The 22,593-nt window shown below is 30.8% G+C and overlaps 2 protein-coding genes across 2 annotated transcripts; one reads left to right on the top strand and one right to left on the bottom strand.

The window, feature by feature from the left end:
* Positions 1 to 5,371: 5,371 nt before the first annotated feature.
* Positions 5,372 to 5,858, top strand: LOC121215352 (monothiol glutaredoxin-S10). Its single transcript, XM_041089738.1, has one exon. It carries the CDS (start codon positions 5,477 to 5,479, stop codon positions 5,783 to 5,785), a length of 309 nt encoding a protein of 102 aa, XP_040945672.1. The 5' UTR covers positions 5,372 to 5,476; the 3' UTR covers positions 5,786 to 5,858.
* Positions 5,859 to 11,893: 6,035 nt separating this feature from the next.
* Positions 11,894 to 18,637, bottom strand: LOC107939655 (ISWI chromatin-remodeling complex ATPase CHR11). The gene is made up of 25 exons (XM_016873015.2): positions 18,324 to 18,637; positions 17,933 to 18,064; positions 17,747 to 17,853; positions 17,437 to 17,543; positions 17,246 to 17,343; positions 16,938 to 17,117; positions 16,636 to 16,857; positions 16,136 to 16,270; positions 15,770 to 16,052; positions 15,623 to 15,696; positions 15,244 to 15,464; positions 15,088 to 15,175; positions 14,913 to 15,006; positions 14,634 to 14,822; positions 14,530 to 14,561; positions 14,346 to 14,422; positions 14,167 to 14,256; positions 14,017 to 14,086; positions 13,858 to 13,912; positions 13,716 to 13,774; positions 13,476 to 13,641; positions 13,092 to 13,270; positions 12,774 to 12,989; positions 12,506 to 12,604; positions 11,894 to 12,409 (listed from the first exon to the last, which is right to left on the bottom strand). The coding sequence occupies exons 1-25, from the start codon at positions 18,522 to 18,524 to the stop codon at positions 12,392 to 12,394; spliced, it is 3,192 nt and encodes a 1,063-aa protein (XP_016728504.1). The 5' UTR covers positions 18,525 to 18,637; the 3' UTR covers positions 11,894 to 12,391.
* Between the last annotated feature and the right edge of the window lie 3,956 nt (positions 18,638 to 22,593).

Here is a 22,593-nt window from a genome sequence, read left to right as displayed (position 1 = left end):
GTATATGAAACCGTAGCTTTTCAGAGCATTAAATGGATCAGCGCAAGGAAAGGGTCCATGACTGTCCATGCAAAGCATGCATGTTTTATGTAAAAATGTCTGCACATGAATAGTGCTTAAACTGATGGGCATTAGTGTGATATGTGTTAATTTTGATAAGTATCCGCATGTGAACTAACACTGGTTGAACTTTGAAATTTGCTTGTGATTTGTAATAAGAAATAGATGATATTCGCATGTGAATTGAAGTTATATTAACTCGTACTTAGAAGCGGACAGTGTCCGCCAAGGAACAATACTTATTTTACGTTATGATTCAACCCTCGGGTTGTACACATTTATAATGTTGCATCTGCGTGTGAACTATTTGATTATGTTCATTGTCTTATTTATTTAACTTGATTACATTTCTTGAAACCTTGATCGAAAGGTCAATGAGTTGCTTTGGGGCTCATAAGTTCATTTGAACTTACCTAGTTTTCTCTTACCATTTTAGGTTTGGTAAAGACTGCGGACTCTTGCAAGAGACTCAGCCAGACATTGTGGCCTCATTGCGAGCCATTCATTGATTCGTTGTAACATGTATGTCATACGAGGTGGCTTGTAGTCTTAGTCTCTTTTGTTAAAGCAAAATATAAATTATTTTAGGATGTTTTTTAAAATGAATATCTTATTTTAATTGAATGACTACACTTCACCAAAAAATTTCCTTTTAAGTCACATCTGTCTTGGTATACATTTATTTTCCCTTGATTTTTACTCTAAAGATTATAATCTGCCAAACGACATTTTTAAGATTGTTTTGCTAAATTTTACCTATTTACTTAACTTCCGAAACCTTCGTTTTTGTTATTCTGAAATGATATATGTTTTCTGGTACCATCACTATTCGGCGAACAAATGACCGAATAGGGGTGTTACATGAATATATATACCCTCTAACTAATTTTTGGACATTTGAAGCCGTTGGGGGGAGTTTCTAGCCGTTAGGAGCATTTATTTCGCGCATTTAATGTAGCCTAAAATAATGTCTCAAGACATATAACCCTTGTATCGAGATAGGAAGAACAAATATGACCATTGGAGCTTGAGGTCTTGAGACACAATGGGCATATCTTGAGACAATTGATCATATGTCTTGAGAAAATTATTCAGTTGTCTCGAGACAAGGCTCCCCTAACGCATACCTTTGCGTTGATGTTGGTGTTCTCGAGATAATATGCCTTTTGTCTCGAGACAAGGTTTCTTTGAAGCATTTTTAGTTTCAATATCTGTCTATCTTGAGACAAACATGCTTGTGTCTTGAAACATGACAGGGAACCTTAAAAAATGTGGCTTAGAAACATTTTAAAGGACTTAGAGTTCTTAAAAGCTTTTATAGAAAGTTTTAAGTCATTCAGAAATTTTATTTTTGAGTTTGTAACACTTGAAAATATATTTAGATAAGATTGAAATGATTTATTTAAATTTGATTAAGAAAATTTATAATTAAGTTTGTTGTATCAAAACAATTGAAAATTAAAGCTGACACATACTGGTTACCTCCACCTACAAGATGCGTTCAATTCAATGTCGATGAAGCAGCTAAAGGTAACCCTGGTCTTGCAGGGTGCGCTGGAGTGTTGAGGGTTGCGGATAGTAAAATTGATGCCTTGTTTTCTAGTGTTGTAGAAGTGAAGGAGGTCAATGCAGCTTCCGTTAAAATGGCATTGGAAGCCTTTGTTAAAACAGTATGTGAAAAGTTTGGTTTATGTGAGGTGTTATACAAGGCGTTGCTGAGAGTGTTGGAATATTTCGTGGAACACTGAGAAACAATACAACACCAAAAATTATTTACAAATTTCAACGAACACACTTACATTTAAGGGGTCTCATTTAGAAAAATAATCTACTAGCAAGTCAATAGTACAACTGCCAATTACAACCCAATCAATCTTAATATTACTGCAACCTTGATGTCATACACTTTTAAGTGGACTCTTGAAAGAACTTTCTCTCAAAGACCTTCTTGCTTAAGATTTCAATATTGGTGAAATAATCATAAATGAAGTAAGTAAAACAACTCCTATAGAATAGATTTGATGCTCTCATGCCATTTTCTTCATGGAGGATTATATTCTTTTTGATAGTCACTAATCAACAGATCAATCTCACCAAGAACCCCCAATTCTTCACGATAATGATGATAGCAGGAGAATCACGTTAGTTAAGCAGTCCTCCAAATTCTCAACCTAGCCTTTATCCATAAATAGTCACAGACCAAATCTCAGTACTGTACTCAAAATTGTTGAGAGCATTATAACACCTACATTGTTCTGACAATAAGGTTCAAGAACGGTGGGCAGATAGATTGAATCTAATTCGAACACTGTTATATCTTGGTGATCTAATCCAAATGGGGGTTCCTTGAAGCTAAGGCAGATATTTAAGTGGTAATGTTGGACTGTAGTTTGTAACATGTCTAGGTGATGTAGTATTCCAACACTGTAGTATCGTATCAATACCTGTAAAAGAAATATTTTGGATAATGTAACATATAATCTTAATGTTTTCCTCAAGTATCTAGGTGATAAAAATATGATTTAATTACATGAGAAAACTTTAGTAACTAAGCTCTTGCATTGGATAAACTAACAACATATTAGCAACAAATTAAGATATTAAATGGAAGTCAACTCCTCATATATATATTTTTATAATTCTAGAACGCAAGTTTATTTTGGTATTTGTATTGATTTTAGGTTCATTTTGATATTTGAACTTAGTAATTAGATCTATTTTAATATTTGAATTTGAATTTCGTTAAGATTTAATGATGTAACTAATGTTCTTGGAACATTATTGGATTGGTCAGTCGGACCGATTGGACCGAGATTGATTGGTATATTGGTCCAAACAAAAAGGGTTGAACTAATTGAATTAGAAATTGCTCGAAACTGGTAAAATTAAAAATTGGAAAAAAACTAGTAGTTGAATAGATTGAGTCGATTTAATAATTTTTTATTTTTTTATGAATTTTAATTATTTAATTATTATTAGCTTAATAGTTGAACCGATCAAATCGATTAAATGGAGAACTAGTGGTCTGATTGGTTCAACTACTGATTCATTTATTGAAACACAATGACACTCTAAATTTGTACCACATCATCACTTGAAAATTAAAATTAGATTTTTTTAATTCTCAAGTGATAATGTGACAAAATTGCATAAACTTTTGTATTTTTTTAAATTTATATATCAAAATAAATTTAATTTTCAAGTTCAGATACAAAAATAAATAAAAAATTTAAATTTCACGCATCCTCATCTATTTTATTGATTTGTCATTAGTCCTATTAAAATCAAAAATAAAATTCAAATAAAATAACAATTCCAAAATTTAAATTTAATCTAAATACTTAAGAATTATTAGTATTATTATTTATTACATAATTTTCTGATGCATGCATTTACATATCATCAGCATCTTATTTATTTCTCAAGTTTATCTTATCCAAAGTTTGACATTCTCCGACACGTCTTAATTCAACTGTTTATGGGGGCATTTTCTTTCCTTTTTCTGGAAAGGATTGTCATTATTTAAAAATAGAAGTTTCAAAAATTATATTCAAATTCAAATCTATTTGATGCAACTGGCAAAATCATGAATTTTGTTTAGGGAAAAGATATAATTATAAAATTTTAAAGGTCAAAATTAAATTTTTGTTATAAGATCTTGAATTGAATTATAAGTTTTCTCGAGGGCCTAAAAATGAATATTTTCTATTTAACCAAAGGTTAAAATGATTTAAATGGAATGTTTAAATTCGAAAAAAAATTGAATATTTTGAATTTGGTTAAATTGCACAAATGATTGCTAAACTAAGGTTAAAATTACATTTTGATCACTTAGTTACAAAAGTTACATTATGGTCACTAAAGTTATCAGGTATTTACAATTTTGTCACTCCTCATTAACTTCTCTTACTCTCTTAAAGAAATGATAGACATGGCGCGTTGACTCAATGGTTAATAACTAAATTGGCCCTTGGACTATATTTTCAATTTGGTACCTTTGAATTTTAACATTAATTCTAGTTTTTTTTAATTATCATAAATTTATAAAAAAATTATGAAAATTCATATTTTATTTTCTAGAATTATAAATATATTTTTATAATTTATAATTTTGTAAAAAAATTAAAAAATTCCATAAAATTTTGATCAAAATTAATCTTAACTTCCACATGATTGATAAAATTTTATTAGAATTTTTTTGGAATTTTAAAGTTTTTTTTAATTTTTGCATGACTATAATTTTTTAAAAATATTTTAATAATATTAGAAAATAAATTATGAATTTTCATTTTTTTAAGAATTTTATGGTATTTCTTTATTTTTTAGAATTATTGTTGATTTTTTTTTTCTAAAATATCAAAGTGATGCTTTAGATATATTTCATAGGCCAAATTAGTTATTAACCCTTAAATTAACATGTCACACAATCATTTTATTAAGAGATAACAAAAGTTAATGGACGAGTGACAAAAATATTACAAACCAATAACATGAATGATCATAATGTAATTTTTAATAGTTAAGTGAGTCAGTGATTAAAATGATTTAGTTATCATTTATTTAATTTATGCTTTTAAGTTTGAAGGGGTTAAAACAATTTCCCATTTAATCAAAAGGGAGGGGGAAAGTGTCGAGCAATAACAAGTTGGAGGGTTGATGAGCCGAATACAGTCAAGCTAAACCACATTTATTTGTCTTTCCTTTAATCTCGTTTTGGCGTCAAATTTTATCATTAATGAGAGGAGAAGAATAGAATTGTTTGAGATAGAATCCAACAGATTTTTTATGTGATTTTTTTTGTTATTATTATATAAAAACAATAAATTGATTTGACATTTCGTATGTAAATTTTGTTGCGACACGATTTTTAAAATTCGAACAAATTTAAAAGCTATTATTCAGTTATCACTAAAATTTTAAATTTTAAAAATTACAGGAATTAAATTAAATTATCATTTAGGTATAATATAAAAAGACTAATAACAAACTATAAGCTAACTAAAATAACTGAATAAACAAATCAAATTACATTTCGAATTAATTCTTTTCTTTATTCTAACGAAAAAAAATGCCATGAACAGTACCCCCTCTTTCGGCAATGCATTGGGCTTATCCTTGTAATTTGAGTTTTGCAAGATTCTACGAGAAAACCACACAAATCTCTATCAAATCAATGGTGCCATGGCATCAATTAATCCAAATATCTCAATGGAACCTTCACCTTTTTCATTTCCTTTTGCCTCCTTTTCCTTCATCTTAATTACGTAATTCTCAAGCTCACCACCTTCAAACAATGGCGTATATCCCCACCCATGTATATATATGTTTATGTTCATGACAGCGTCAAATCCATCACACAAATCAATCAACCACCATTTGCTTCAACCTTCAAATTTCTCTTCAGAATTTTCACTATATGGATCGAGTTGCGAAACTGGCATCTCAGAAGGCAGTGGTGATCTTCAGCAAGAGCTCGTGTTGCATGTGCCATGCAATCAAGAGACTGTTTTACGAGCAAGGGGTGAGCCCAGCAATCTACGAGCTGGACGAAGATGCAAGAGGCAAGGAAATGGAGTGGGCTTTGACGAGACTCGGGTGCAACCCGCCGGTCCCGGCGGTATTTATAGGTGGCAAATTTGTTGGCTCGGCGAACACAATCTTGACCCTTCAGCTCAATGGTTCGTTGAAGAACTTGCTCAAAAATGCAGGGGCCATTTGGCTTTGACCTTGTACTGAAAGTAATTTATAGAGACAGCTAATGTATCTTTTATATGAACTTATGCTTTGAATTTTGGAAATTTTGAGCCTAATCCTCAAAGTCAAACACTTTTCTCTCTTTGGTTGATCAAATAATTCTTCAAGTGGGTATTTTTCTCAGCATTTTAGATTAATGTCTATGTTTTTTTTTGGTGAATTAAAATAACAAGATAAAGCCCGAATAACAAATGCGACTAGCACGATTCAAACTCAGACTATACTTGAGACAGTGAACACCCTTGACCATCAAATCATCATATGTAGTTTAATATTTATATTTTTCATTTATATTTAAAAGGTAGTTCTTTAATATATTTATTGCAATGGAAGGAGTGGGGTGGAGAAAACCAGGTGATACCATAGCTTTTAAAAAGATGGTTTGTATTCTCCATTTTTTTTTTTTTTGCGAAATATTCAGTTTGTCTAAGAATGGAATTGATTCCATTTTATCTTATAATTTCATCACCCCAAATTGAAATGCATCACTTTCAAGCTTTACATTTACATGATTCTAACGTCATTAATATATCTATTTATCGGTTGCAAATTTTGATATCTTTAACCTTAAGTTTGGATTATATTCTAAAACTTATTTTACTATTTATTATTTTTTAATTATAAGCTACCAGAAAAGAGTTTTTAATTATTATTGTAAATTAATATTTTTTATTAATGAATTGCAATTTGAATAATCTACCTTAATTTAGGCAGTTACCGAAGGAGTTTAGAATGCTGCCGTATATAATTACCACATATAATATTTATATGATAATTTAAATTGTGGGTAATTTATTATCCAAATTAGGATAATTCTAAACTTTGGGCTTATTTAATACATTAAAAAAGGATACATGTATTATTGCTCCTTCACATTTTTTGCATATAATGTTTTTTTTAGGTATTTGGTGCATATAATTTTTTTAAGTTTATAAATACAAATATAGTGTTATTATATTACAATTATAAGTATATGTATATATTCGAATAATTATAAAATAGAATCAAATTAATATAAAATATAAATAGATTAAGAATTGAAATGATCCGAACTAAATTCATGCATGGCAACAGCACATAGTAATATAATTCTTAAACGCAGTTTTACATTCTCTATGGCAATATAAGATTCTACAATTACATTTTTGGGTAAATTACAAAAATAGTCACTTTTGTTTACATCAGATTACATTTCAATCACTTATATTTGAAATGTTACATTTTAATCACTTACGTTATTGTTTTGTTACAAAGTGGTCACTCTACTGTTAAACTCCGTTACCTCCCTACAGCAGTTCAAATCAGTTTTAAATATCAATTTGGATGTCTAATTGCTGGGATGAAAATAAGTTTTTAATTAAATAAATTTAATTTGGATTGCCACATAGGACTTTCAAGTTGACATTTAAAACCCATTTGGATTGCCACGTAGGACCACGTTAGAGAGGTAATGGAGCTTAACGGTAAAGTGACTACTTTGTAACAAAATGATAATATAAATAACTAAAACGTAACATTTCAAACATAAGTAATTAAAATATAATCTGAGGCAAACAAAAATGACTACTTTTATAGTTTACTCTACATATTTTTTATTTGGATTATTAAAATTTAACAACTTCAATTATATATATATTTAAATTAGATAGACTTCAATTATATTTTTTTTGGAAATTTTAATTAAATTTTATTATGATCTCAAATTTAAAAAAATTCATTAAACTCCTAAAATTTTAAAATTTTAATTAAGCACCAAAACACTAATTCCAATAATTCTATTAATAAAAATAATAAATCTTTCATAAACCTAACCCCTAATTTTAAAAAAGGACAAAGATTATAAGTTGTCAAATGATCTAACGCGACAATGAAAAGTGAAAACCTAAATATGAACTTGGAGTTGATGTCTTAAAGCATAAATCATTACCTACACGTGTAATCAGTGGATTATTTATCACTAATCACCTGAGTGGGGGATAATTACACGTAAACTACTGATTCAGCCTCTGCTTTGTACTTCCTTTAAATTAAACCTTTTTCTTTCCCTTCTTTCTTTAGATTCTATTCTTCCTACATAAGTTTCTTTTATTCTTGATCGGCCACTTTGGGTTTCAATCCTTGTCTTAAATGGGCACTTCAGATCATAGAGAGAGAATTAAAAAGATTTGGTAAATATTGGGTTCTAAGAGGAAATTCAGAGATGGTTTTTCTTTTGTGTGTGTTGAAGTGTGAAAGTGAAGATGGTTTGAAGTAATTTTCTAAGAATTTTGTGAAAGTCTGGGTTTTGTTTGATTAGTTTGGTAGTTGATTATGGGAGGGTGTTTTCCCTTTTTTGGATCATCAAACAAGGAAGGTAAAAATATTTCGTTTTCTTACCCAATTTCTACTCTCTCTTTTTGATCTTCTGTTGTTTTAAATTGTTGGGCTTTTTATCAGCTTTTGGGGTATGTTGAATTCTGTGTTTATCTTGGCTCTTTTTGCATCTCTTGCTATTTTGATCTGACATACATATATATGATTGTTTTGGGGGTGTTTGATTGATTTAGATGGTGTTAAGTTAGTTTAATTCAATTAATTTTACTTTTGTATTTTTTGAAGTGGTAAATTTTAGTTATACCTTTTAAAATTTGAAATTTTAGTTTAGATCTGAAAAGTAATAATTAAATATGTTTGTTTAAATTCAATTTTTGTGTATGATTATATAGGGGTGTTCAAATTTTGGTTAAAATTAAATTAATCAACTGAACCATTCTAATTCGGTTAATCAGTTGAAAGTCAGTTAAAGGTTTTTTAGAATTTTGGTTAATGGTTAATTTGGTTCGAAATCGGGTAATTAATCGAATTAATCAAACTTAATAAATAATATTATAAATTATATGTATTAGGCTATTACTAGTTCGGTTTATTCGGTCAAATGAACATTTTAAATTTATTTATTTTGATATGTTTTACACTTATTTAAAAAAAACATATAAATTTTAGTTAATTCGATTAACCGACCGAATTAACCGAAATATTTTGGTTCGGTTAACAGTTAAAAGATTAAAAAGTTTGGTTAATACTAGTTCAATTCGGTTAACTAATTAAACACCCCTACAGTTATATATTTATTCTATATTCTCTAGCTAGATCACTTTAAGTCCATATATTTTTCAATCTTGAAATTTCAGTCCTAAAGTTAATCCATTAATAGAATTGTTAGTGAATAATATGTAGAACTAACAAGCTGACATTGCATTATTTATATTATAATATGTTTATTGCATCAAATTTTGGAAATAACAAAACTTAACTTAATGCATTTAACAATTATTGTTTATTGAGTATTGAAATTTTAAAATTTGAAAAGTAAAAAAATTAAAAATGACTAAATTAATATAGGGATTAATGTAGAAGGATTAATAACAGAATTTAACCTTTATCAATTTATCTATCTTTGAGTTTGAATGATGACATGTTAGTGATCTATTTGTTGGTAAACTGGAGGCTAGTAATTAGTAAATGCATTCTAAATGAGAATTTGGAACCTTCCTATAAGATGTAACTTAAACCCTAAAATTCAGTTGTAAAATTATGAAAATATCCTCTCGTAAATTAAATAATATATATTTTTAGGGCACTTTAATCTTTTTCATTTAAAAAATAATAAAAATATATATATGATGATATTCAAACACATGCCAATTATACTAATAAAACCATCAATTTATCACTCAATTAAAGCATTATTTTGATATTTTTATATATTTTTATTTTATCATGCATACTTTATTACATCCATCCATTAGTTGTAAATATTAATAATGCATTTAATTGAGTGTATGTTATAAAGTCAACTCGACACTGACTCAAGATTAATAACAACATCATAATTAACAATTTAATCTAATTTTTTTATTTTAATAACGTACATATTTCATAAGTTGTTATTAATTAGTTTCAAAGCACAAGCTTCATTATTTATTATATGTTATTTTTAAACATACATTTGTGTTCTAAATTTGTTGTTTCTACATGTATATGCATGTGATAAGATTTCTAGTTATAATTAATTTGGATGCAAAGAGTCGAGAGAGACGAATATTCTATCAAGAGTACTTGTGTATTAATCATGATTATAGAGTTAGCCTTTTATAAATGGGACTTCACTAAAATGATTAATTTGGTGTTTTTTTTTCTTAACATTAATCTCATAGGTTCTTATCATATAATTTTTTTATACAATGCCTAGAACTACCCATAATATTTCCTCACCTCATAAATAAAAGGATAATACACTTCAGCACACTCAAACTCACGTCCTTTTGCACTGACAACAATATCGTTATTAATCGAGTTAAGACTCAATCGGCATTAGTTTAATGTTAAACACTCATACAATTGATGGATGTATGATGAATTTAGTAATATTATAATAGATTCAGTAATTTTATTAATAAAAAAACTTGTATTACCCGATTACATATAATCTTGTAAAAGATATAGTAATTTACGTGAAAACTTTACAATGTTATTAAAAAAAAACAGTAAATATTAAGAGTTTTAGTAAATTCGTAAGAAATTTAACACGTTCATTGAAAAAAACACAACAATTCCATAAATATTCAGTAATTTATAAGTTTATAAGAAATTAAGTAAACAATACAAAGTGATAAAGAAATTTAGTAATAAACTGATGAGAGTTTAACCTATTATTTGTTAAAAAAGGTTATATAGCTAAACCTTGACACGATTGCGTCAGTTTTAATCAAATATGGGTGATGCTTTGGGTACATCACATTTTGATCAAATTATATAGATTCTCATAGCTTTAAAAACATAGGTGCATGAAGAAATAAGATTAACTTTACAATGCTCTAAGAAATTTAGTAACTTTTAAGAGCTTTAATAAATTATGAAGAAATCCAATAATTTTGTATGCAAGTCAGTAATTTATAAGATATACAATACTTCCAAAATTGGTAAGAAAGGAGGTAAATAATAAAAGAAATTGTAAGAAATGTAATAATTTTACAAGAGGTTCATTTTGTAAGAATTTTAGTAACTTATGTTGTAAGGAATTAGTAATTTACTGAAAACATTACAATATTGTAACAAATGAGTATTAGGGCTTTAAAAAAAATTGTAGGAGATTTAGTAATTTACATAGTATGAAATTCTGTTATTTTATATAAGAAATTTAATAATTTAATAATAAAATTTAGAAAGTTGTAAGAAATTAGGTAATTTACTTAAATCATTCCAAATGTAATTTAGTAATTTCATATGTATTCAGTAATTTATAAAATTGTAAGAAATTAGCTAAGCATTAAAATGTAGTTAGAAATTTAGTAATTTTGCAAGACAACGATTTTGTAAGAGTTTTAATAAGTTACATTGTAAGGAATTTTAATAATTTAATATATTGAAAACATTACAATGTTGAAAAAATTCAATAATTTTGTAAAAAAAAAAAGTTAAAACAATTTACAATATTATAAGAAATTACATAAATTATTGTAAGAGATCCAATAACCTTCTAAAAAATAGTAATTTTTTCAAAATTTAGAAAACTTCTGAAAAATTCATTAGTAATTTGTAAGGATTACAGTAAAAAGATTAGTAATTTATGACCGACGTAAAAAGTTAGGTAAACATTACACTGTCGTAAGAGATTTAATATTTTATAAAATTATAACAAATTAGTAAAACATTTAGCAATTTTGTAAGAAATTCAATAATTTTTGTAAGAGAATCAAAGATTTTATAAAAAAATTTGATAATTTTGCAAAAACTCAGTAATTAACAAAACTCCCTAAACAAAAATTACAATGTTGTAGATAATTTTCATCAAAATTTGTTTACATGATTACTTTCTATTAATCGTACGTCACATCATATGCTAACAACCTAAGCAACATGCCAAATTAATAAATTTTAATAAAAAAACACTAACAATATTAATAATTAGATTGGACTTTTTAAGTAAAAAGTAAAAGTACTTAAACTTTAAGATTTTAAATACAAGGACTAAATTTAAATTTTTGTCCAAGTATATGGATTAGCATCATATTTTAACCGTTAATTGTCAATAAAAAGAAAAGCAAAATGCGATACGTAAACTATACACGAAATAGAAAACAAATATACGCGTAATGTATTGGGTCAACCATGAGCCATAACAAGTTGAGACATTAAATTTAGTGTTAAAATTTGCCAACATTTTACAAAAACATAAACTATATTATTAAAAGAACATTTTCCATCATTAATAATATATAATGGAAATTTTAATAACAGTTGTAAAATCCTAGTGGCGGCCTGGCGACCCAATACAAGTACGTTAAATACAGATGGTTCCAAATTGTTCTTACGAAAACCTAGTATACATAACCTATCATTCTATACTCGTCATTTATACAACCTAATGATGCTCTATCCTACTTCTAAGTTCTAACATTAATTGCTTCTATTTATCAGTTCTCACATCCAAAGCCAAAACCCAGCGTCTAGCATGCATGCAAACGACACCCTAAATTGTTATATTTTTCTGCTTTTAAAGCATAAACCAAAACTGTCCGAGGTGTTCGACCGAATATCACTTCCTCCTTTTCCCCTGCAAAATAAGACCAATTATCACTTTTGTTACAAAGGTAAAAATGAAAGAAACAAAACACATCACGGAATTCTCATATCCCAAATCGAGACAAACCGAGTTCGCATTATCATCCATGGATAGCTGCTTCCGTTTCTTTAGTTGATTAGGACTCTCAGTCGGCTGCTTCCCACTGCGCTTTGATGGTGTCATGTTCTGAAATGTAAAAAGACGAGAATCATGTTAAGACCCAACTGGAACATACATAGGAACCATACAATATATTTAAGTGTCAATGAAATAATGCAGGGAATAAAGCGTTGGGAGTCAAGCATGTAAAGGCAATTAGCATTTAGATAAAAGAAATGGAAAATATATTCAGAACCTTGGCAAGTTTCTTCTCCTTGCGAGCTTGTCGCTCCCTCTCGTCATTTTCTTGATTTTCCTTCTCAACCAATCGAATAAGGGTATCACATCTCCTTGCCAGCTCTTGAGTTGTCCGTGACTTCACAAACCAATCAAATCGAAACAAGGGTGACGCTCGGAATGCTGCCTTCAACTCCTCCCAATTTCCATAACCAAGCTTGTGAACCATGCATATCTGTTTAGGCATAACAATCAGAAAAAAAGAACAAGATTTAAGGTGGTTCCATCTATCACATATGATGCATGGTAAAATGGAAAAAACGATTAAAATACACACCATGAATCGATCACATTCTTCATTGTATAACTTCCCTTTGTTCTGACCATACTGGATCTTCAATTCCAGCCATGGATTCTTGTATCGGTCCAATTTCTTGCCAATTGCCTTCATGATCTCATCTCTTCTAGAAATTCTTGCCTCTCCTCGTTCAATGTTCTTAATTATTCTGTCATAATCTGTATAACAAAAATTAAGCAATTAATGTACATCAAAAAACTTTGTACAGAACAAGATATTAGAACTAGCTGAACTAATCCAACATTATTCTAAGATCTATGGCACATGTTTTCTCATGTATGTATTATACTTCAAGTCATATTTAATCAAGTTCCTGGGAGAACATACTTGAATTGTCAAATTTTACTACTTGATATCACTTACCATTTAACTCCTTGTATCTTTCTTTAAATACTTTAGCATATCTTTCAACTTCCTCCTCTGTCTTCCCTTCCATTTCTGAAGCAATACTCTTTATATCATTCCGTCCATATTTCTCACAAGCTCTAATGAAAGTATTGAAATCTCTTCTACTCCATGAAGAAAATCCCTAATGCACCCAAAATTTAAGTTTGAATAAAGCAACAAACAAATAAAATATAACATGTAACACGTTGCACTCACCTCTTCTAATAGTCGCTCCTTTTCTTCCAACTCTTCAGCAGTTAACGGGTCTCCCCTTTCTAAATACACGAGACTTAGTAAAACAGGCCTAAAGAAGATTGTGTATCACAAAGAGACAGATTATATGGCAAAAGTAAAATACCTTCAGGTTCATCCACATCAATAGTGTCCTTTACCTGATTCTTCTGATGTGTTTGCTGATTTTAATTGAAAAAAAAATCCAGTCATAAGATAACTCACAACAAACATCAAGTCAATGTACAAAAAGGGGGAAAAAGGTATTTATACAGATCATGCATACCATGAGATAGCGTACTTCTTTCTCATACAACTCACTCAGCCTCTGAGTGTTGAAGAATTGGAAATCAAGCCTGAGAAATGACATTTTTATTAGCAAAGCTATCTAACAATGCAAACTATTTAAAAGACCGTAGTTTGAGAAAAGGCTTACAATTGAGGCATGCGAGGAATCCGAGGCTCCTTCGGTTTTGCTGGACCACCTTGGCGCAAGGTTTGCTTAAAGTACTCAGATTCTGAATAACTGATCAGGGCAAAGAAGAAACACAAATCAAATAGAGCAAGAAACAGATAATGCAAAATTTAATTAGATTGCTGAAATAACCAACTTACTTCCGCTTCCGCTCTCTTTTTGGGGGCTCAATCCAGTTTTCACTTACAATTTTCTTGATGTCAAACTTGTTCTCGTCCTTTAAAAAGAAGAAAAACAAAAATCAGCCATTAACAAAGGGAACTCCTAAAGCACCAAACATAGCAAAATGCAAACAGAAGGCACAAAAAAGAGTAATGTTTTTACCTTGTCATCATCAAATTCATACAATTCAGCAGCTACAAAAGAAGAACAATGTTAATTGCCTGAAAAATGAATTCACAAGTAAAAAAGGAGCAAGAGAGGCATACTATCATCCATCTTGAATTTAATTGCATCCTCAGTAAATTTCTTCATCTTGGCATCAAGTTCCGCTGTCGCTGCTTCTCCCTTGGCAATGATTCTATCAATGTCTTCATCTGTAATTGTGCTATCCTTGGAGCTGAAGACCATTTCAGCACCAAACCTCACCATTTGAAGCAACTCATCTTTGTTAACAGCTGCACAAAACAAGAAATTGAATGCTACCAGACAGACTCAAAGAATTGTTGCATCAAGCAAAACAATTGCACTGCAAAGAAGCTTCTTACTCTTCTGCTCTGCTAATCGTCCTTGTTGAATAACCAGAGCATCTAGAGCAAGCTTTTTATAGGCCCTCTCAATCACCTTTTCCTCAATAGTGTACTGTTTCATGATTAAAAAAATAAATAAGGTTACCCTATTATAGGCTAACTTCTCAACAAGTATGAAAGACAATTTTCAAACCTCCGTGCAAAAGCGGAACACTTGAACTTCCTTCTTTTGACCAATTCTATGGGCCCGATCCTGTGCTTGCAAATCAACTTGCGGGTTCCTGCAATTACCCTAGTATTACAAATCCAACAAAGAGCAGAATATATAATAAAATTGGTATATGCTTACCAGTCACTATCATAAAGGATCACAACATCTGCTGTAGCAAGATTAATGCCAAGGCCTCCAGCTCTAGTTGATAACAAGAAAACAAATTTCTCACTTCCTGGCTTATTAAAGGCTTCAATGGAAGCATCACGATCTTCACCACCTGTATTACCATCAATCCGACAATACTGGTATCCACGAAACATCAAATAATCTTCAAGAATATCCAGTAGCCTTGTCATCTGAATACAAAAAATTCCACAGCAAAATCGTTAAGGAAGAAACCCAGAAAGTAAATGACACTCAAAAGTAAATTATGTAAATAAATTTAAAATGGAAGAATAACATAGGGAAATATATAGACCAATAACCAACGCATTCATGGACACAGCAGAGGTACCTGTGAAAATATCAGAACTCTAGAATCACGCTCCTTCAGCTTTGGAAGTAATTTGTCCAAGAGAACCATTTTACCTGGAAATAAATAACTAAGGTCAGTTTTCATTCAGCACCAAAGAATTCAATATCTTCCAGGAAGTAAACTTACCAGCACTGGTAACAAGATGGTCTCCTGTTGTATATGGAGGTCCAGGTTCAGCACCTTGGAAAAGGTATGGGTGATTACAACATTTGCGCAGCTGCATTGCAATGTTCAGAAGACGCTTATGCTCTCCACCAGCATTTACAACTTCAAGATCTTTTTGCAGCAAAGCCCTATAGTACTGTTTCTGCATCTGGGACATTCCTACTTTCAGGATAGTTTCCTTTTTGGGAGGCAAACCTTTCTCAACATCTGATTTCAATCTACGAAGGAGAAACGGCCGAAGAACCTAAAGATGCAGAGACAAAGAATGTTAATTATTTCTATAAAACCAAAGGCTTGGGATGAACAGAGATAAGATTTTTAACTTGCCTTGTGAAGTTGTTGAACAACTTCCTGCTGGTCATTTTCACCAGAAATTTGAAACCACTCATCAAAAGTTTCAGCTGAACTAAAAATCTCTGGCAGCAAAAAGTTAAGAAGAGACCAAAGCTCATGGAGATTATTCTGCAGCCAAAAAAAATACAAAAAGGATACCAACATTATGTCATATACTGAAATAAAGCATTAAAATGATCCAAGTACGAGTAACCAACAAGGCAAGAAAAGCTGTCACTATTGATCACAGGTATAAGAACTAAAAATGAAGTAGAAAAATGTTAAAAGCATAAACAGGTAAAAATCATCAAAATCATTTCAGTAGGCAACTAAAACTCATCAAACCTAGAGGACAAGATAAGTGTTTTAACAACTTAAATAAAATGCAAATCTAGGACCACAAAATAGCATAGGCATTTCTAGTGCAACCAGGCACATGTCATGAATGGACAGAGAGACGTAAAATTCAGTTCCCTACCAAATAAAATGCATACCTGGAGTGGAGTGCCAGTAATAAGAAGTCGGTAATTAGTATTGTAGAGTCTCATTGTTTTTGAAAGTAGTGAATTCTCATTCTTGATTCGATGGGCTTCATCAATAATTATATAGCGCCAACTAAAACGACGCAAAGCACACTTCTCCTTGATGGCCATTTCAAAACTTGTGACACAGACATCAAACTTCCCAGCAACCAGTAGCTCCTCACGGATGTATCTCTGTAGAAATTAGAAGGCATAAGAACAATGAAAAAGATAAAATATCGAGTAACCAGTAAAGCAAGCATCAAGCAACTTACTCTTTCCTCAGGATTCCCAAGAAACTTCACAGCACGCAAGACAGGGCAAAACCGACGTATTTCATTCATCCAGTTACCAAGAGTTGATTTAGGGGCAACAACCATATGAGGGCCAGTAATTCCACGGTACTCATGCAGATAGCCCAATAAGGAAATAGTTTGCAAAGTTTTTCCAAGTCCCTATATTCAACAGTTTAGTAAGCAAACATAAGCAAATATCATATCCCAGCTCATTCTGATTTAAAAACAAGACTTGACCATGAAAATAAACAATATACAATCTTTAAAACCAAGGCTACAGCACATACCATTTCATCTGCAAGAATACCATTTATACCATTCTCATACAGTCGTATAAGCCAGTTTAAACCAGCAAGTTGGTAGTCCCTCATCTTTCCCTGAATACCTGGAGAAAGAAAAAAGTAAACCGAAAATATACAACAGAAATTGAACCATTTGAACTGAGTTCCCCAACTGATGGATAAGAGAGTGAACTTACAAGAAGGCTGAGTCACCAATCGCGTGTTCCCAGACAAACCGTCTTCTTCCTCCTTGAGGTACTCTTCATCTTCTTCCTCTTCAGTTATTTTTGATGCATGTCGACCCCTAATTTAACAAGTGGAAGAAGCCATTACGAGAGGAAGTCTAAATCAAAACCATTAGAGCATAAAACAGTTCCAATACTCCAAACAAGTCATTAAAAACCAATAGAAAGAATCCATCACTTCCAACCAGTAATATCATGGAAACAACAAAAACATGAGAATCACGTATTTCAACATCTTTAGCATAAAAGAAAACATGCATACCTTCCTTTCACCTTCTTTTGTGATGAATTTGGGTCACCTTTAGCAAAATGAGAAAACAACTCTGTCTGCTGCAAAAGATACTTCAACCGACCCCTTCCCTTATTATTCTGTCATTCAACTAAACATTAGCAAACCATAAATTAACTTAAAATGAACAGAATACAAACTTTTCCCCAGAATACGGACCATATCAGCGTCAATGTTAGCATTTTGAGTATCCAGTATTTCCTGAATCTTCTGCTTCTTTAGTTTCTGCATTTCTTTCAGTCTCTCCTTCTCTCGCTTACTAGTTTCTGGATCAGCCCCATTAGACTCATCCTAAACAAAAATAATAATCTTAAAATCCTAGAAATAAACAATAAAGTGCAGATTAACCTTTCCAGCAACTTACTAAAACCCTAGAAGCAAAATATATACTAAAACATGAAAACTAAAAGCTTAGAAATACAATTTTACAGTCATTAGCAAACCCTAGAAACAAATAGCAAGAAAACAGCTAAGTCCGACAGCCAAAATAGTAAAAAATCGAAAGCAAAGTAAAAGGAGAAAGCTAAGTGTGTCACAATCGTAAAATTACATAATCAGCATCATCGGCGTTTTCTTCAGGGACGGCGTCATCATCTTCGTCGGAGGCGTCGGCGGAGCGAGCAACAGCTTCAATCTCCTCCTCATCGTCTTCTTCGCCGTTGACCTGGGCGCTCATTCGCTCCTCTTCTGATGAACTCGAACCATTGTACAGTTCTTCATCGGACGACGCCGGCTTCGACGATTTTGCCATCTCTTCTTCAAGTTTATTAGAACGTTGTTGTTGTTGTTTTTCCCTCTTCAATGATAAACGAAAAGAAAAATAAAAAAGAGATGAATAAATAAATAAAATCGAGAGACCGACTTTGGGTACATGGAAAGGATACAAATATAAATTAGTAGGGTTAAAGCGCAGCCGTTCCATTTGGGAAACTTGAGGGTATAATTCTAGTTATAGTCCCTTTAAAATTTTAGATTTAATTTTTTACATAATTTGATCTCTATTTTTTTAATATGATCATTAGGTTCAAATTAATAACATTCTTAGTCATTTCCATTAAAGATATAATTTCGATTTTTTTCAAGACAACTTTAAGCATTCCCATGGCATGTAGATTAATTTGGGTTAAATATGATTTTATATGATTTTGACTGTATGATCAAATAATGATAATAATAATAAAATTCATATAATCCTTTAACAGTATCACGTAAAATTATTATCAATTTGGGTATGCATATGATTTTATAAAAAAAAACAGAGACTAAATTATGCCAAAGTAAAATAGATTAATTAAATTCTGAATTTTAACATAGTATAGGGATTAAAACTAACAATAGACCGTGGTTAATGTGTCAACTGTTAAGTGAGGAATTTCCCGCCACAAAAGGAAATGGAAATTTCCCGCCGGCAGCTCGGGGTTCGCGGTGCGTGGCGTTTGGGCTCGGACCGGGGCTACAAGAAATTATTACAATATTTATGAATGAAAAAGTAGAAAAGTTTTTAATTTGTCTTTAGTCATACTTTTAAAATTTTATAAAATATAAATTAGATGTTGAAATAAATTAAATTTACCCTTAACATTGAGAAAATATTATCATTTTAGATACTTCTTAACATTTTTTTCATTAATTCTATTAGTTCAAATTAAGTTCGAGAACTAATATTGATAAAAAAAATTCAATAACTAAATTAAAAAGAATTCAAATTTAAAGAATAAATATTGCTTTTTTACAATTCAACATAATCATAGGATGATAGTGAAAATAAAAAAAACACACAAATCACATTGAAATTAAAAAAAAAATGAAAAATAGTAGAATATAGAGTTTGCATGAAAGATGGAATCATAGGATGATTCACAATCACAAATATCCTAAACAACACTTAAACCCTCAAATACTGCAACAAGCAAGTTACTAGTTACTGGATTACAACGTTACAACAAGGACAGTAATAGCAAAAGCTAGCAGTAATATAGAGAGTTTTATTCCTATAATTCAAACTACTCCAGTGTACCAACAAACGGACCATGCTTGTTGTGTATTATACAATAACCTGCCATTGAATAATTAAAACAATGATTAGTGAGTTTTTGAACTTCCTGTCCTTAAAGAAGATGAAAAACTTGTTTCAACTTAATATATCTTAATCTCCCCGTAGAGAAGAGATCCTGTTTACACAATTGGGTGACTTAGGTTCAGGGTTTCAGCTTTCCACAAGAATAGGGATGCCATAATAAGTGGTGAGTGGTACTAATTAAGTCACTAACAAAATTAACCAAAATAAAAAGCAAAGAATCAAAATTACCGAGAGATGGATATATCTAAATATCATTGTGGAGAAAGCTCAATATCAGCCTGGGCAGTGACTTCAACATCATTTGTAGTTGTACGGCCTCTCATACATTTATCTACGGTAAAAGCAAACATGAGAAGCAGGAGTAAAGCTGGAGTTGCCCATTTCACCCCATAGAACTTGAATGTTTCAGAGATAGCAACACTCACAGTTGATGATGAAGATGATCCATTGTTTGAATTCATTTTATTTCAAGCTAAGCTAGCACAAAGTGGCTTGGCAACCTTGGGCAACTCTTATATTTAGAAGCTTGGGCAAATCTCCTTTGGGCACTTTGGGAATTGCCGGTTGGGCTATATTTTAACAATTAATCGTTATTTTGACAATGACCCTCTGGCCACTTTGGCAACATTTTGACAATGTCCTCTGGCAATGCTGGTTTTACTATTTGCTGATGGCACTTTGGCAATGTTTTGTCAATGACCCTCTAGCAATGCTGGTTTTGGCAATATTTTGATAATGACCCTTTGGCAACGCTGGTTTTACTATTTGCCGATGGCACTTTGGCAATATTTTAAGTTTTTAACAATGACTCTTGTGGGTGGCGGTTTGACTCTTTGGCAATGGCAATATTTTGAGAACGACATTATCCTCATTTCTACTTTACAAGGCTTCATACTTTCTTTTAGGAATAAAACCCTTATTCTTGATTTCTACTTTACAAGGCTTCATACTTTCTTTTAGGAATATAAAACCCTTATACCTGATTTCTACTTTACAAGGCTTCATACTTGTTTTTTTTTTTTTTGGAATAAAACCTAAAATTATACGTGAATTATAATTTAATGTGTAATTGTATACATAAATTTTGTTTTTCTTTAATTTTATACATGAAATTTTAATTTGACACAACTATTAATATAAAATCATTTTATGTTTATATATTGTATATAGGGGTGTCAACGAACAGAACGTTCGATGAACTGTTCATTTATTAAGCCAAATAAACGAGTATGAACAAAAAAATTTTGTTCGTTTAATAAACAAACGAACACTAACAGAGGTGTGTTCGGTTCGTTTATGTTTACGAACAAGCTCGTTTATTGACTCGTTTATTTATTAATGATATTTTCTTATAAAAATATAGAGCTGTAAATGAACAGAGCGTTCGATGAACATGTTCGTGTAAATGTATTTATTTATTGTTGTTTATTATTTATTAACATTATTCGTGAACATGTTCGTTTAATATTCGTGAACATGTTTGATTAAGTCAAATGAACATGTTCGTGAACATTAACCAAATGAACATGAACACATATAATTTTATATAAACGAACATGAAAAAAATTTGAAATTCTTAACGAACACAAACTGAACACGAACAAGGTTAAAAATAAACAAACGAACATAAATAGAGGTTTGTTCGTTCAAGCTCGGGTCATTTACAACCCTAATTGTATACATAAATAATTATATTTATCCAATATAAAAATAAATTAATGAATTTATTTCTTTAAATATATATGATTAAATAAAAATTAAAGTTTCAAGTATATATTTGAACCACAATTAGACTTTCATGTGTATAATTGCACCAAATTAAAGTTCATGTATACCATTGCACATTAAATCTTATTTAAAACTTGTACACCTTTCATTGCGGCCTCCCCAAAAAGAACACAATCATCTAAAAATAATAAATGGAAAATCTGAGGTCTTCCCCTACCTGCCTTAACACCCTTCAGTTTCCTTTCCTTTATGGCCAAATTCATAAGGAATAAAGACCCTCACTGTAAATAAGAAAAAGAAAATGACTTAAAGGGTCACATTGTCTAAGTCTTTTAAAAGGCCGAAATGAATCCCTCATGATACCTTGATGCTAACCGAATAAGAAATCGTCGAGATACACTTGATCACTGTATCAATCCAAGGTTTCTTAAAACCTATCTTCTCCATCATGGCCCTCAAAAAGCCTCACTCGACCCTATCATAAGCTTTACTCATATCCAATTTTAAAGCCATAAGCCCCTTTCAACCACTCATTTTCTGACGGAATGTGTGCAAGATTTCGTAAGCAAGCAGGACACTGTCCGAGATCAACCTACTTAGAAGGAAGGTACTCTAGGCTCTATCAATGCAAACATCAAGGATCCTTTGAAATCTATTAGCCACCATTTTAGCTATAATTTTGTAAATAACATTGCACAAGTTAATGGGCCTGAAATTCACCATACTAATCGGATTTTGGATTTTTAGGATTAGGATAATATTTTAAACATTCATTTGATCTAAACCCACATCCTCATTCAAAACTCCTAAACACTAAAATGTTACCTCTCTTCCAACAATGTGCCAATACCGCTGATAAGTTGTAATTTATACATATTTTTATCCCATGTTTAACACATTTTTGGATGAATTATCATTAAATTTGTGGAATTTGATGCTCCTAATCCTTTAATTTCATGTCTTATACTTAGGAGAGCATAGGAGAGTACAAAGAGCGAGAAAACGGGCCAAA

The sequence above is a fragment of the Gossypium hirsutum genome, chromosome A02 (assembly GCF_007990345.1).
Source record: "Gossypium hirsutum isolate 1008001.06 chromosome A02, Gossypium_hirsutum_v2.1, whole genome shotgun sequence".
NCBI lineage: Eukaryota > Viridiplantae > Streptophyta > Magnoliopsida > Malvales > Malvaceae > Gossypium > Gossypium hirsutum.
This window is presented reverse-complemented; position numbering and strand designations above follow the sequence as displayed.